Here is a 17,024-nt window from a genome sequence, read left to right on the forward strand (position 1 = left end):
TTTAACAGTAGTGAAATAGCAATAGATTTCCAGCAAGTGCAGAATCTTTTGTGTATAGCAATCGAGGAATATGACAGTAATTAAAGAGAAGTAATGGCACAGTGTATCAATGAGAGATGTGTTAGTGGAACATGGTAACATTTGAAACAAAAGTTGTGTGGCTATAGGAAAAAATGCATTCAAGAATATTCCATTATTTATTGGACAGGATGTATAACTGAAGTGATGCCTACTCATTTCTGAAGCATTCTTAAGTTCAAAATTCAAAGCTTTTTTAGTATTAATTTTAGTATTAAAGTATATATATGTCATCATATACAACCCTGAGATTCATTTTCTTGTGGGCACACTCAGCAAATCTATAGAATAGTAACTATAACAGGATCAAGCAAGATCAACCAGAGTGCAAGAAGCAACAAACTGTTCCAATGCAAATATAAATAAAGAGCAATAAATAACGAGCACATGAATTAATGAGATAAAGATTCCTTAAAGTGAGATCATTGGTTGCAGGAATATTTCAATGGTGGGGCAAGTGAGTGAGCCTGATGGTTGAGGGGTAGTAGCTCTTCTTGAACCTGGTGTTGTGAATCCTGAAGCACTTGCACCTTCTATCTGATGGTAGTAGCATGTCCTGGATGGTGGGGATCTCTGATGATGGATGCTGCTTTCCTACAACAGCTTTTTATGTAGTTGTGCTCAATGTTAGGAAAGGCTTTACCCAGGATGTACTGGGCCAGATCACGTAGGATTTTCCATTCAAAGGCATTGGTGTTTCCACACCAGGCCGTGATGCAGCCAGTTAATATACTCCCCATCACAGATCCACTGAAGTTTGTCAAGGTTTTAGATGTTATGCCAAACCTCCGAAGCCTCATAAGACTTGTTATTTTCTCATTTGAATGTTTTGAATTATGTAACAGAACAATACAACACAACAAATATCAACTAGGCAAGCTGCGTTTTGTTAAACCGTGCAGCCAAGTAACTGAATTGACTTTATCCTATCTCAGTATATTACAACATCTGAAATACTTTTAGTGAGATTGAATTTCTGGTATTGTTAAATTGGTTGATTAAATGGTAAATTAAGCCACCTGAAGCTGTGACCACAATTGCCACCGAGATGATGAAGATGTTTTATTGTATTTGTAGTTGAAACATGGACTCCTACTAGGTGCAACAGGAATATACTAACTGTAACAAAAATTTATTAAGATTATGTTAAAAATGAAAATTGTATTTTAAATATCAGATATGTAAAATTGATAATTACATCTGTACATTAAATGCATATTTCTTGATAAATAGTTACTTAATTGAATTGAAACATATTTCTTGTAGGTTTTTGATACAATGTATTCAGAGATCAGATTTCTTTGGTTTCAATTATCCCCAATTCAAGAAAGACACATCAAAACTATATCCATATTAGCTTTTACTCTTAAGCTCAGAAATCAAACTTGAACCCATTTTAAAATTTCATGATTTAATTCCCCAGTATGAGCTGCAGTACTTTTAAAGCTCTATCCCAATATCATCATGTCATTATTAACAAAGCAGGAAGCTTAAAAATAAGATTACCATTATTACTCTTCCTGCAGATCTGTCATTTAGGAGCAACACAAGATTAGTTGTAGATGACTCTCACAAAGGGCATTCATCAGACAAATAAATATTGAAGAACATATAAAAGACTTGGAAGTAATGAACAAAACAGGTTGCTTATTATTTTAAATGCATAGTTCCATCTGTGGCTTTGGCAAAGCAAGCATAATATTCTTCATTCTGCATGTCCCTCGCATTGGTACACATTTCATTCTTCTAATCCTTGTAGAATCAAATGCCACATGTTCCTCTTATTAAAGAGGTAGGAAGAGGGGGGTGTGTTGGTGCTGGTCTGATGCTCCAAATGTTCATCTTAAACTAGCTCAGGATGCTAAAAAACAACTCCTCCAATGATAACAGCCTTTCATTTCATACATATTACCACAATGGGCCACTAACAATGCCAATTGGTGCATCTGCCTCAACTGTGAGCCTTGCCTCTAGTTTTCTGATTAATCTTCTTATAAACAGCATCGGATGATCACTTTTTCAACTATAAGTATCTTGCCATCCAAGGCATGGGTTATAAAGCTAACAGAAATGCAAGCAGTTGCAAGAGCATGTGCAGAGATTTTATTGGACACCTTTGAAGAAACACATTAAACACCTGTGCATATCCTTAACCTGTTCAATGATTCTAGTTAGGGTCAGCAGTTATAGGGTAGGGGATCATATTCCTGCTGGCACTTTTCCATCTTAACTTTGCTCAGAACTTGTCTGGGAAAAGAGAAGGTGGTTAAATTTGAACAACTGTGCTGTTGTCTTAATAATTCAATGAAGAATTACAGAGACACAATTGTATTTCCTTTTCTGTGTCTCCTTAAGAGGCACTGCTCATTGTTTACCATTTCAACCTTTCATTCCTGCAAATTTCTCACAGAAGAGTGGCACAGGAGGAGGAAGGCAAAAAGGAAAGGTGTTGTTGACAAGGTACTTCAGAGTCATGGCTGAATGATACTGGTGTCTCTTAAATCCTGTGTTGTCAGTAGGACTCTCCCTAAACCCCCCGTCCCCCATTGCAAAAGTCCAGTGGAAATTGAAAACAACAGCAGGGGGAAGAAACCTTCTCCAGAATAATCCTTCTGGGAAAGGCTCCAACCCAAAAAGTGAATCTTCATTTCTGTGAGGTAATGTCTGGTCTGGTTTTATTTTGTTTCAGATGTTTATAACATTTATATTTTATTGCCAGCTGCTTTAGATTTTTGAGCTCCATTGGTATTCACATTTATTACTTACTGGTGTGCAGGGCTTAGACGTATTTTAATTTCATATCTTATTACTGTTTTGTTTAAAATATATGTGACCTCACTCTATTAGTCAAATGGGTCATGCTTTTTAAAATTTCTGGCCCAATTTAAATTTAACATTAATTAGTAACCAGCCTGGCTGGTCATCCTATTGAAGCATATGAATTAGAAGCCAGAGTAGACCACTGGCACCCACACACCTGCTCCACCATTCAATAAAGTCATGTCTGATCCGATTACAACATCACCTCCATATTCCCTCCCACCTACAATAACCTTCCATCTTCTTGTTCATCAATATTTATGTTTGCGGTAAAAATATTCAAAGGTGCCGTCTCTACATCCATTGAGGAAGAGTGTTCAAAAGAGTCACGACACCTTGAGAGAAAAACATTACTGAACTCTTGTCCTAAATTGGTAACTCTAATTTTAGACAATCACACTAGTTTTAGACTCTCCCACAACAGGAATCATGCTGTCCACAGTTGCACTGTCAGAATTTTACATGCTTCAATCAAGTCATTCTAACCTGCAGTGAATGTGAGCCATTCTTCTTCAATCTTTCCTCATACAACAACCCACCCATTCAAAGTTGAATGAAAAGACCTAACTTCTGTTGAACCTTCAAATGCTAGCTTTCAATATTTTTGTAAAATGGGTTTGGGAGGGATAATAAATCAGCCATGATTGAATGGCAGGCTAGACTCAATGGGTTGTAGGACCTAATTCTGCTCCTATCTTATGTCCTAAACATCTTTTACCAAAATTTAACTGAACCAGAAAAGAACATCATAATTAATTCAACACTATAAGAAATGAACATTAAGTGTGCCATTGCCAGCTTTAACAAATTTCAGAGAACAGATAATTAGTTTTTAACAATCTCTCCAAAGAAAAATGAAAGCTCTGTAATACGTTTGTTTATAAACATACAGCTTAAAACTAATTCAACACCCACATGCAAGACTAGTCAAGAAGGTTCATCCACTTTGCATTCAGGACAAGGTAGTAAACTGGATTCAATATTGGCTCCATGGGAGAAACCAGAGTGGCAGACGGTTGCCTCTCTGACTGGAGGCCTGTGACTAGTAGTGTGCCGCAGGGATTCATGCTAGGTTCATTGAAATTCATCGTCTGTATCAATATCTGGATGACGTTGTGATTAACTGGATCATCATATTTGTGGATGACACCAAGATGGAGTGGGGGACATTAGTGGACAGCAACAAAGACTATCAAGACTTGAAGTGGGATCTGAACTCACTGAAAAAAAAACGGGCTTAAAACTAGCAGATGGAATTTAAAATGTGAGTTGCTGAATTATGAGAGAACAAACCAGGAAAAGACTTACGCAGTGAGTGCTTGGGCACTGAGAAGTGTAGTAGAACAAAGGGATCTGGGAATACAGATCCATATTCCCTTTAAAGTGGCATCACATGTTGATAGGGTCATAAAGAGAGCTTTTGACATATTGGCCTACATAAAATCAAAGCATTGAGTACAGGAGTTGTATGTTATGTCAAAGTTGTATAAGACATTTATGAGGCCAAAACGGTGTATTGTGTGCAGTTTTGGACACCTACCTAGGGGAAAAGTATCAATAAGTTTGAAAGAGTACGGAGAAACTTACAAGAATGTTGCCAGGATTTTAGGATCTCAGTTATAAAGAAAGGTTGAATAGGTTTGGATTTTATTCCCTGAAGAACAGGAGAATGAGGGAAGAAGATTTGACAGAGGTATGCAAAATTATGAGGGGTATAGATAGAATAAATGCAAGCAGGCTTTTTCCATGATGGTCGGGCGAGACTAGAAGTAGAGGTCATAGGTTAGGATGAAAGATGAAATAATTAAGGGAAGCTGAGGGACAAATTCTTCACCGAGACAGTGGAATGTGCTGCCAGTGAAGGTGGCTGTGGGTTCGATTACAGCATTTAAGAGTATGTTGGATAGGTGCCTGGATGAGAGGTCTATGGACAGATATAGTCCATGTACAGGTCAGAGAAACTAGGCAGAACAAAAGTTTGGCATGGTCTAGATGGGCCAAAGGCCATTTTCTGTGCTGTACTGCTAGCTGTTTCTGGTAACCTAACTGAAATAATTCTGCTTTTAGCTCATTTGCAAAAGTACATGTAAGCTAAGAAGAAGCTAAGTTGATTTTTTCCCATTTCCTGTCCTGAACACATTGTCGTACATTCTGTGTTAGAGTTTCAAGGTGTTGAGTAGCCTCCTCAAGTAGTTATTTGGTTCAAAGAGATTGGTGATGGGAAAAGCCATTACAGCTGAACCTGGTCTTATGATTATGCAGGAACAACAGTCATTTCTAAGATATGCCATTGAACAGAAAATAGAACAAGAACAGTAATGGTTTCTCTTCCTCAGTAAATGTATAATGGTGTCTCTAACTTAGCACTGCTGGGCAACTTTTGGTCGTTGCAGATAGTTTCATTTTGTTTTTCACAAATGCGCACAACTCAACCACAGCTTTAAATCAGGAAGTTCTGAAAAATGTGGCTAAAATTTCATTATTTTCCAAGTTTCTTGGAAACTTGGCAGGTGAACATTTGAAAAGTGTAATTCCTGAAATATTTATGCCAGCTTGAATTGGAAGACAATATAAATACCTTATTATAGGAAGCCTTGGCTCAATTGTACTTTTCTATTATGTTCTAAGGTTGGGCATTCTGTTCCCCCACTTTGGAGAATTAAGCACATAAAATTGACTGACAAATAACCACAGTTCCAAGTGTTGAACTTAGGAATAGCCTTCTTTCAGAGATAGTATTAAACAGTAGTTCAGGCGCACTGCCTGAAGCTACATGGTTAGGCTTAAGGCATTATCTCCCTTTCCTCCACTGCTCTATATTGATTTGGTCGGTGCTAAAATCAGAAACTAGCTACCTTAGTGGTGTGGTTGCCCTTACATCATTCCTAATGCAAGGTCTAAAATATCTAAGCCAGGGGAATTTAATCTTACAGAAAAATCATGCCCAGATACTCTCTTTCAATGATCCTAAGAGATTCCCCATATTGCCTCTTGGTGCCAGAACTTCATGCTCACAATAAAGCAAACCCCAAAATTCCTAATCCTACCTGATGTGTCTTTCTGGCTGGCAGAACGACGTTACTGCTGCTCTGATTTTAAGATAAGTAAAGACACCATGCTCCTAACAGAATCAGATTTGTCTTCCACCATTGTTCCCCCCCCCCCCCCATGATATTAAATAGCATAGGTAGAGTATTTGCTAATAGAAAACAGAGTCAGGATAGCATTTTCAGGTTAGTATCTGTAACTAGTAGGAAGCCAAAGGGATTAATGCTGGAGCTTCAACGATATACAATGAATTAAATGAGGTCACTGTGTTTATTATAAACAATTGTGTTGATGAGATAGAGATACACAGGTTTAAAGTGAAAGGGAGTTGGATTAGAGGGGATCTGAGGAATAAACTTTTCACAAAAAATCATCTGCAATGAATTGTCAGAGGAAGGAAGGTGGAGGCAGGAATAATAACAATTTTTAAGATGCATCTGGGCAAGTACTTGAATGAGCATGGCAAAGAAGGATATGGAATTAATGCAGGCAAGTGGAATTGGTATAGACAGCCATGATAGTCAGCATTGATATGGTGGGCCAAAGGGCCTGTTTTTATGTTGTACAAAAACAAACTTGTAAGAAGGACTCAAAAATAGATTAAGTGAGCAGGCCAAAATTTGGTAGTTAGCATATACAATGGGAAATGAGATCTTATCCACTTTGATAGAAAGAATAGAAAAAAAGAATGTTGCTTAAAATGAGAGACCGACGTGTTGTACCATGCAGGTACAGGAAATAATTAGGAAGGATAATGCAAAGTTGACCTTTATTTCAAAAAGGATGGAGAATTAGGAATTCCTTGTTTACAACTGTACAGGGTTTGATGATCTCAAACTTGGTGTAATGCATACTGATGCACCATCAATAACTCACACTGAGACGTAGGCGAGATATCGGCTTTTATTGACTGGAAGAAGGAACCAGGAGTGAGTGTCTATCATACAAGGTCTTGGAGACTGAGGCCGAGCGTCAGGCCGCAGGTCTCCTTTATACAGGGGCCTGTGGGAGGAGCCACAGGAGCAGTCAGCAGGGGCGTGTCCCGACAGGCACATAGTTCACCACACATACTAATTTTGTTTTCTCCTTATATAAGCAGGGATATACTTGTATTGGAGAAAGAATCAATTCAGGGAATCTTCTCTAAATGGTTGGCATGATGATAGGTTGGGTAGGTTAGGCCATGCACATTAGAGGTCAGAAAGATGACAGATAGTCAAGGCTGATGTTGAGATAATGCATCCCCTTCTAATGGGATTGAGAACTTGAGAGTATGGTTTCAAAATAAGCAATTAGTCATTTAATATGAAGTTGAGGAGAATTTATATTACAGCATCATAAATCATTGGAATTCTCTACTCCACAATGTTGTGATGGCTGAATTATATGGATATATTCAAGGTTGCAATAGACAGATTTTCAGTTGTCAGTCAAAGATTATGGAGAATAAGCTGAGGCCAAAACTACAACCGTTATGGTCTTGTAGCACTGGATTGCTCTGCACCTATTTATTGTATCTTCTTCAACCAAAAGTTGATGCCAACTGAACCCAGTTGTTCATTATAATAACACACATTTGTGGAGATTCCTATATTAAGGAAATCGGTTTAAGTTGTTTCTCGCCCAATAAAAATAGGGCATGCTATGGAATCTTTCGTAAGAAAACCAAGCCTGATAAAAGGTTATTGACTCTCTCTCTCTCTCCACGGGTGTTGTCTGATCAGTGGTGGAATTGTCCCAGCATTGTGCAGATACATGAGGTGAATTCATTCCCGAGTTTGTGTATTAGTCCGAATATGTTCTGAACAGATTTGAACCTTGAATCCTCCACTTTTTTTTTCCCACTGGAAAAACTCATGGCTGACAAAAATACCCCCTTTAAGAGGTTCCATTAATGCTGCAGACATGTGAACAGCACAGACAACCCGCGAAAGAGCAGTGCAACCGGTAACACCTGCCGACCCATGGGCCTGAAATATTTTCCTCGAAATGAATCAGTTCCCTTATGTCTGTCCCTGCCAGCTTGTTAAACTGGGCACTTGCTGAGTATTTTGTAACTTTTTTCCTTCATGTCTTTTGTACTAATTTCGCAAATCACCTTAAAGTAGAATCCTTTGGTTCCAGATCCTTATGGAAACCGTTTCGCACCGTGCAGACCCTAATCATGTTGAACGTGCCTTCTTTCAAAGTCCAGGGAGAACGGCCCCAACTTTTCCAGGACAATAAAGATAACTTGTTTGCAACAACCACATCCTTTAGCAAAGCGGCAGCCTAGTAATTCGTCCAGTTCGCCTATGAATGAGGAAAATTAATTTCAGCAAACTTTCTATGTGTTCAACTTTCGCCTGCTTCCCTGTGTCCTGATTTTTCGTCGGCTCAATTTGTAAATATAATCTTTTCCTTTAATTCCGCTGTTCGGAGCAGGTGCTGGAAATCTATAAAATGCGGAAAAGGTTGGATGGGGATCGGTTGGCCAATCGTCGAAAAGGATCGCTGCAGGCAGAGCAGAATTAGAACTTCCTCTGTCGGTGTCAGCTCCCTTTACAACCCGTGTTCTATTGTTACTTTTCTGCTGCCATGGAATTGGTTTGGATGGTGCTGGCGATGATCGCCTTTTACTTTGGGTTCTTGCACCGCTGCACGGGGTTTCGGACCAGACCGGTGATCCGGGAAAAGGGCAAAGTGGACGGGCTGTACGGTTACGGTGTACAGGACGTGGTAAGTGAGCCGGGCCCGGCATAACCGCCAACTGACCGAGCTCCCGCCTTTCCGCCCTCTTTTAACTTTCTTGTCCCTTTTAGTTTTATCTCCCTGCAGCTTTGCCTAGATCTTTCTCATTTGAATTACAGTACGTGTCTCCTTTATGTTCACCACCACTATCTCCCCGTAGGTTCCCTTCGTAAACCCGATATCCACGCCCGCAACGCGAGGAGATACCGGCAAAGGGTACAAAAGGAACAGCATTTCACTCCCATTGCTCGCTGATAAATTGCGGGATTTGTCGCACTTTTCGAATAAAAATTGGGAAGCGAAGGTCAAAAAAATTGCAGAATCCTTCTGCGGAGACTGTTCGTGGCTGTCAACCAAAGAGCGGGTGCCTACTGAACCCAGGCGCTGTGCCCATCATAATAAACATTTGCGGAGATTCTTGCATTAAAGAAGTTGGCTTAAGTTGTTCCTCGTCTTGAATTTTTTTGATCAGGGCATTACTGGTGACTGGCACTATTGAGCCACTATTGAGGCACTATTGGCACTCGTTCTCTTTAAATCGAAAAGGAAGCTAAAAGTAAACTTAAATCGATGGACTGGGAGTCGCATATTAAATCTCTCTCTCCCCAAGGGGGTATATATTGGTGGGTCCTCGGGTGACTGGAAAGGTCGATGTATTTGGCACAGTGTAAGTTGTAGCTGTGGTTAGGTTTAGGGTGTCTTGGTTGTTCAATTTCGTCTTTCGCAGCAACCGTTATTACTGCGTCAGGCGTATCAAATGGAGGGTATTAGTGAACTATGCGGGGCTTCTTTTCGATTTGGTAACACCACGCTCGTTAATAATGAGATTAGATTTGTAAAATATATACATGTGTTGAATACTTAAATTTTCCCGGGTATCATAAAAGGATTTGAACGTGCATTCACAAGATTATTCGCTTATTTCAACAACAATTTTATCTTTGTTATTTTCAACACAAGCCAAATCATTCATTTTTAGTATATCTATTTTCCTTCGCATATGTTTCTTGAGTAAACAGCTCCTCGTTTCTGCAATGGCAGAATGTCTTTAAACACACGTCTTTCCCGTGGAGCTTTGCTTTGGTTGCGCCAAACCTTGGACAGTTTCTTGTGAAGGAAGGCCAGCGTGTGTTAAGTACATCTGAGGGTGTCTTTGGACTGTTCCGTGTAGCCAACAGGAAGGCAGGTGTGGCTGGGGCCCATGCTGGTGCTCGTGGATACGCCTTGGGTTTGCTGAGGGTGAGGATCGGTTCCGCCAGACGGAAGAGGGTAGTGGTGGCGGGGAACAGGTCGGGTCTGTTGTCAAGAAAGAAGTGGAGAGCTTTAAGGCCTTTTCGATGGGGAATAGATGTGTCTAGGGACTGGATATCCATTGTGAATATGAGGTGATCAGCACCAGGGAATTAAGGTTGTAGAGATGGAGAGCATGTGAAATGTTGCAGATGTATTGCTTTTCTCCATTTGGTTTGCAGGAAGGACATGGTAGCTGCTATTCCCGTGTCTGTTTCACTAGGCTGTGTGTTCTACTAAGTTCTTGGTGCATGCCCTGCCTTTCCAGATCACTGCTTTTGCAGGGACTTGGCCAATAGGCCACTGTTGCACATGTCACACAGCAGTGATGTCCTCATGCATGTGACGAAGCCTTGGTTCTATCAGACAATGTTGTTAGATCCACTGAAAGCAAAGTAAACCTTCGTTTGCAAATCAAACTTCACCATTTTGGGAAAATCCAGGAACTGGTGAATGGGCAGACTCCTCCAAGGTGTGAGGGTCTTTTTATCCCTTGACCATCTCAACTTGAGTGGAAAATTAGCTTGTGTATCACTTATCTCACATTGTTGGTGACTTTCATTCAATCCTGCAGATATTCCTTTATCTGTACACTATATCTGGCTGAGAGTGGAGAGATTGTGGACTATGTGGGAGTTGTACTCCAATAATTTGTTCCAATAAAAGTCTTAAATTTATCCAAAATGGTTGAATTTTAAAACAAGACCAAGTAGAATGTAAAAAGGTACCAATTTCTTGATCACATCGAAAACATTGGTCAGACGTATTTGAATTTAATCTATTTATTTTCTGTCCACTATTATTTTTATTAGGAGACATTGGAGGGACAATACCGAAACTTAAATTGAACAAGTATCAGAAAAAAATTATAAAAATTGCATTGGCAGTAGCCAAAAAAGTTATCGCAGTTAGTTGGAAATCTGATTTATATTTAACTATGGATCGTTGGAATAAGGAAATATATAGTTGTGTTCCACTTGAAAAAATTACATATAATTTAAGAAATTAATATGATATGTTTTTGAAAATTTGGCTCCCATACTTACAAAAGATAGGATTAAATACATAGGTCCTTTGAAGATAAAATTATAGTAATTGGGGAAAGTAAGAAATAAATATCAAAATTATTTTGAACTCCATGGAGCATGTGGGGATCCTCTGATATCCAGGCAATCTTTCTCTTCTTTCTTTCTTTTTTTCCCTTTAGATAAGGGTTAAGGGGAGGGGGGAGGGTTAATATTATCTTTCTTACTATTTTACTATTACATTTATTCTTTGTAATCTCTAAAATTAAACAAATAAATAAATAAATAAATAAATAATGAAAGAAGGTGGAGAGATTTTGTGCTGAATTTTCTCTTATTTAGCTGATTCCAAATGTAACATCAACCCATTTTTTTGCTTTCATGTCCTCCTCTTTGATGCGAAGAACTTGCAACTCCATCCATTCAAAATGTTCCTGCTGATAAAACACTTAATTTGTATTCTATTAATTAGAGTTATATTGAACAAGAAAGGCAGAAGACAGGCTCCAGAGGAGGCATAAAACAAGTTGCTACTGATCAACCAGCTGTGTAACTAATTCTGTAATGGAAGCCAACTTGTTGTGATTGATTGCCAAATGAAAATTTGCCAGGCAAAGGAAGGAAACAAAAGATGAAGGGGCTCAAACAGTTTTATTGAATTAAACAATGTTACTAATAAATGCTAAACACTGACTCAAAACTCCCACTATAAAGATCTAGAAAATTAATTTTCCCATGGATAGAATGAATGAAATTATTGTTAAACTAAATGTTACTTATTATGATCCAGGTTCATACAGAGTGCTCATAGACACTTATTTCTACTTTATTTCCCCCCCAGCTATCCCTTCGTATATCTGGCCTTGCACTGAGAATATCCACACACCTATTGAATACAGTAAGTGATTACATTTGAAATTGTCAAGAGAAAAGTTAGTATTTAAAATGGATATTTGTAGCTTTGTGTTATCATTTTAAATATTTCCTATTAAAATCAATGTAATGTTGGTGGTTATTGGTGTTGTAGCAATAACAATCCATGCTTCCTTGAATGTTCATGCAATAATCAGACAAATGGGGACTAGTGCGATACTAGTAAATTAAAGGCGAGCCTGAGTTGTCACAGAATATTCCCTTTGTCCAGCCAGTGAGTTTTCCATCTCCATGCAGTTTCCGGGGGAGACATCCTTCTGCACTGCATTTGCTCAGGTCATTTCATCCTGTACTATAACATGCTGCAAATGTTGGAAATACGGGGGGAAAATAGAGAATATCAAAAACACTTAAGATAGGTTGGAGAGAGAAGCAGAGTGAATGCATCATCAAAAGTGGACAAAGCTGGATATCTAACGAGTCAGACATAACAAAGTGTATTGATAGAAAAGAGTGAATTGCATCTAAGTGTGACTTTCTGTTGTCTTTGTTTCATGTGTGACTTTTACCACTTCTGACTAAAGGTTTCTCGAGTCTGCCTTGATTGGAGTAGGTCACTGAACAATCCACTGGTTCAAGAATTAACCAAAGGTAGAAGAAATTGATAAGAGATCACCCCAGATATAAAAATTAAAATTAGATTTTTAAGGCACCTATTTAAATTTTTAGAACACTGTAATGGATTCCTCATTAAGATTAATAAGCCTCTTATGTAATGAATTATTTTCAGAAGCGCTGCAAGTGCAATATAGAAATAAGTCTTCCGGTAAGATGGCGGGGGATTTGATTGCAGCAGCTTCTACGGGGTCAACAAAAGGTGCTATTTACCTTTTTAACCATATTTTTTATGATTGCAAGATTCTGCTAGACATTAAGAACTTAAAGTAGTGCAGGTCTACCCCCATCAGAGAGTTCCAGCTAGTGGAGGAAAGGTAGGAGCTACGCATCATGCTGAGTGAAAAGGAGGAGTACAGTACAACAGCGAATAACTGTCTTGGTCACTTTTCCTGTGATCGCAAGACTCTTTTGGACATTGTTAGTGTGAAATGTCACAAATTCGATTCCCTGATTCAGTGTCTGTGTGGCCTCTGTCGTAGCAACGATTAGGCCTCAAGCCACAGTTCTGCCTGTGTCGGAGCTGGTGAGCTCCACCAGGGGCAGTGTGGTGCAGCGTTGGGGCTAGAGTCGATGCTGCTCTCTGCCGTGTATTTAGCAGGGGACAAACTGTATTGTGAATGACTGCAGATGTCTGCAGCAGTCATGGCTCTGGTCTGAACTTTTTAATTGCATGGCTGTATCTTACTGATATCTTTGTGCTTACTACCCTGTTTGTTTCAAAGGTACATTTAATGTCAGAGAAATGTATACAATATATATCCTGAAATTCTTCTTCTTTGCAAGCATCCACGAAATCAGGAGTTTCCCAAATGAAAGACAGTTAAGTGTTAGAATGCCAAAGCTCCCCCCAGCTCCTCCCACCCACACATAAGCAGCAGCAATGCAACAACCCCTCCCCCACCAGCAAAAAAGCATCGGCGCCCTCCACCAAGCACTCAAACAGGAAAGCATCAGTAAAGACACAGACTACTCGATCACCCAGTATTCAACATGATGAAGAAAGCCCTTAACTCTGAGTGGAGTCATTGGGATGCTGTCGTGATGGCGGGCTTTCTTATTTTTATGAGGCCAAGTTGCTAGCTTGACTCTCAACCCAGCACGGATGGAAAGCATGCAAGAGAGCAGGCTGGATTCGAACTCGGGAGCCTTCGCTTCAAAGTCCGATGCTGATGCCACTACGCCACGGGCAGCTGGCTAGTATTCAACATATCACAGGCTCTATCTCTCCCTAATAAGGGAAAAAGAGGTGTCCCTGTTTCACAGCGAGAGGGGAGGCATAACAAAGCAACTGGCTGATTGTTGATGTTAATAGTCTGTTGCATTGCTTCTTCTGAGCTCTGTGCCCAAAGAACTTGGGTCTCTGGGTGCACAGCCACCAGCCAGCTCACTGCTTTTGTTCTTCCACCTCCCACAACACACCTATTTACTGCGGAGGCATGGACCTCTAGTCCACCCACCTCCAGAGCTGTGAAATCCCAGAACCCTGAAGGTATGCTAGTCCTCTAGGCCACGTTCTTGGCATATCGAATAGCAGCCAGTTGGGAGACTCTGAGAGCTGGTCCCATTCCCGCAAAGAACTGAAGTCAGGGTGCAACTCCAGGTCAGGGTCTTCAAAAGAACCCTGAAACGGAAAAATAAAAATATTAAAGATAGAAATAGAGCTGTTTCTGAAGATTCAAGCAAAGGAGTTGCTGTTAAGTGCCATCGTTCTCCTAAGCCCCTCTTCCTCCTTGTGCTATGTGTGCATTGTGCTGTGTGTGACTATGGTATTGTGCTTTGCTCCTTAGCCCTGAAGTAATACCTTCTTGTTTGGCTGTTTTCCAGGGTATTCATGTGTGGTTGAATGACAATTAAACTTGAATTGAATTGGAATCTCTTTTTTTCTTATTTAAGCAGTAAAAATAATGCAACTGATATTTTAATTTGCTGTGTTCTCCTATGTGCCCTATTTTAGGAGTATATTAAGGGTATGCCAATTTTATAGGTCACAGTGACTCAGTTTGATAAACTCTGGAGCAATTACTGTTTTACAATGTTAACATTTGATGCAAAGTAGTGAATTGCATCATTATTACTAAATACAAGGTTGCTAGCAGCTGGTGGGTTGATATCTCATCTTGCTTATCTTAACTTTCTAGTGAGCTTTTCCACTTTTTTTGAAGGGTTATGCTTGGGATGCGAAACAATTTTTAAAATGGCAAATCATAAACACAATAGATTCTGCAGATGCTGGAAATCTTGAGGAACACACACAAAATGCTGGAAGCACTCAGCAAGCCAGGCAGCAGCAATGGAGAAATTCAAAGTACATTTATTATCAAAATACGTATGCAGTAAGCAACCCTGAGATTAATTTTCCCACAAGCCAAACAAAACTATGAAACCTGTCCAAAGGGAAAAAATTCAAATCCCCAATGCGCAAAAAAAAATCTCGCAGTTGTAAGTATAAAGTGAATAGAGCAGGGAACTGAACACACAGTCTTATGTTTGTCCATGGCCTCCTCTACTGCCACGTAGGCCAGAACTGGGTAGGAGGAGTAACACCTCATCGTCTGCGTGTGGTTTCCAACCTGATGGTTTGAACATCATTTTCTCTAATTTCTGGAAATTTCTCCCCCCTTCCACACTCTCTTTTGCCATTCCCCATTCGGATGACCCTCTCACCCCTTCTCTTCACCTGCTGTTGGTTTCCTCCTCTTTCCCTTCCATGGTCCACTGTCAGCTATCAAATTCCTTCTTCAGCCCCATATCTTCCACCCACCACCTTCCAGCTTCTCACTTCATTCCCCCTCCCCACCCACCATCTCCCTTACCTGGTCTGACCCATCACTTGCCATCTTGTACCCCTTCCCCTCCCCCACAATCTTATTCTGGCTTCTACCCCCCCCCCCACTTCCTTTCCTGATGGTGGGTGGGTGTGTGTGTGTAATATAGCTATCTGGAGCAAATGGAAAGGACCCAAGCAAGGGGGCAAGGGGCTAGGACCTGATATTTTGCTCTTTGCTACTCATCCTTTCTATGATCATTAAGGATATGTATGTGAGTGTCTCTTTCATGCTGTAATCTGGATTTCTTGCTTTATACTCTGCAACAACAGGAAATGTCTATAAAGGTATTCCTTTTTGTGGCATGGAGCTAAACTAGATGGAGATCCCATTTCACAGCTATTGTTTCACAGTGAAGTACAGGGACAAATGTGTGTAGCATCTCTCAAAACAAAGCTGTAAAATGCATTTACTGTGGAGACTTGTGAACTGTAGCTAGGAGTAACTTTCCACTTTCCATTCTGGCTAGCCTGTTGGCACAGAACCACGTCTATAAGAATTGCTGTTTGGAAATTTGTTTAAAGATTAGAAAACAATGTAGTCCTGAATTTTCTGACGGTTGAGCTTCTCCATTAAGTATGAAACTAAAATTTCGCCTCGCCGTTGTTTTGAATTGGAGGTTGTGAAGTTGCCAAAAGAATAATTCCAGTAAAAGAACCACGTAGAACAAAGGGGTTACAATACCAGTGCCTTTTCCTTTTATATAAAAAATAAAAATAAAAAAAATATTGATTCAGTAAATATTTACAGAGACTCCTAAAGAAATGACTTTCACTTTTCCTGTCATTTGACCCTGGTCGAGACCTGAAGGGGCTACTAATTACTTTAAGTGCTATTTTCTGTTTTTATTTAGAATAAATCAACTATCTTCCCCAGGAAAGAAATTATAATAGAATAGAAGAAGCATTTAAAATTAATGCTTTTCCAAACTCAATCCTAAATGTTGCTTGGAAGAAATTTGAATGCTACGCCAAAATAAATGAATTATTTGATTTTTTTTTTCTCTGTTGTGGCTTGGTGGGGCTTTCTATTGTGCAACTCAAGATTTGTATGAAAAAATGCGTTGTATGAAGACTCAGGGAAATGGGTTACTTTGAGAATGCTGATCTTTAATATGTGACCTAGAATAAACCTGTTTATTACATTCTACAATATGTTTTAAGCAAACATATTGAAAACTGTAATAACATGCCAGTCCTTTGTCAAGAAAAGAAACAACTCTAATATTTATAATCTACAGTATGCTTTATTTTTCCCTTCAGATTGTCATTTCAGAAAATGTTAAGCTGTTTAATATGGCATTATAAATCAGAGTTATAATTGTTAAGAATAATCTGATAAATTTAAGTTCAGTCTTGTCTTGCTGACGGATAATATTTTGCTGCTCAAATATTTGAATAGCTTTGGAGACATGAGGACAATCTTTTTATAAACCTGTTCATCTTTGTTAGAAGACTTGTTAAAATGTGAATGACAGAATTTGGTTAACTATTGGAAGTGTGACATTGCAATTGTTGGCTTCTGGGACAGCAGGTAACCTGCTGGAGGAAGTCAGTGGGTCGAGCAGAGTCTGTAGGAAGAAAGAATGGCTTGGATTAAGATCTGACTCAGTCCTATGCAAGGTTTTGATCCAAACTATCAACAGTTCTTCCCCTTC

General features: G+C 39.4%; 1 protein-coding gene and 1 long non-coding RNA gene across 2 annotated transcripts in view; one reads left to right on the top strand and one right to left on the bottom strand.

Annotated features, from left to right (window-relative positions):
- The first annotated feature begins 7,561 nt into the window (after positions 1-7,561).
- LOC132393336 (uncharacterized) overlaps positions 7,562-17,024 on the top strand; it is a 105,334-nt gene continuing 95,871 nt past the window's right edge. Inside the window, exons 1-2 of the mRNA XM_059968440.1 lie at positions 7,562-8,664; positions 11,833-11,889. Coding sequence (XP_059824423.1) covers positions 8,524-8,664; positions 11,833-11,889 — 198 coding nt within the window. The 5' untranslated portion in view covers positions 7,562-8,523. The remainder of the gene's footprint in view (positions 8,665-11,832; positions 11,890-17,024) is intronic.
- The window catches only part of LOC132393343 (uncharacterized), a 103,078-nt gene continuing 97,962 nt past the window's right edge, over positions 11,909-17,024 (bottom strand). Inside the window, exons 3-4 of the long non-coding RNA XR_009511844.1 lie at positions 14,000-14,163; positions 11,909-12,226 (exon numbers count right to left, since the gene is read on the bottom strand). This is a non-coding gene — a long non-coding RNA (uncharacterized LOC132393343). The remainder of the gene's footprint in view (positions 12,227-13,999; positions 14,164-17,024) is intronic.

Source organism: Hypanus sabinus, chromosome 4, assembly GCF_030144855.1.
Source record: "Hypanus sabinus isolate sHypSab1 chromosome 4, sHypSab1.hap1, whole genome shotgun sequence".
Lineage (NCBI taxonomy): Eukaryota > Metazoa > Chordata > Chondrichthyes > Myliobatiformes > Dasyatidae > Hypanus > Hypanus sabinus.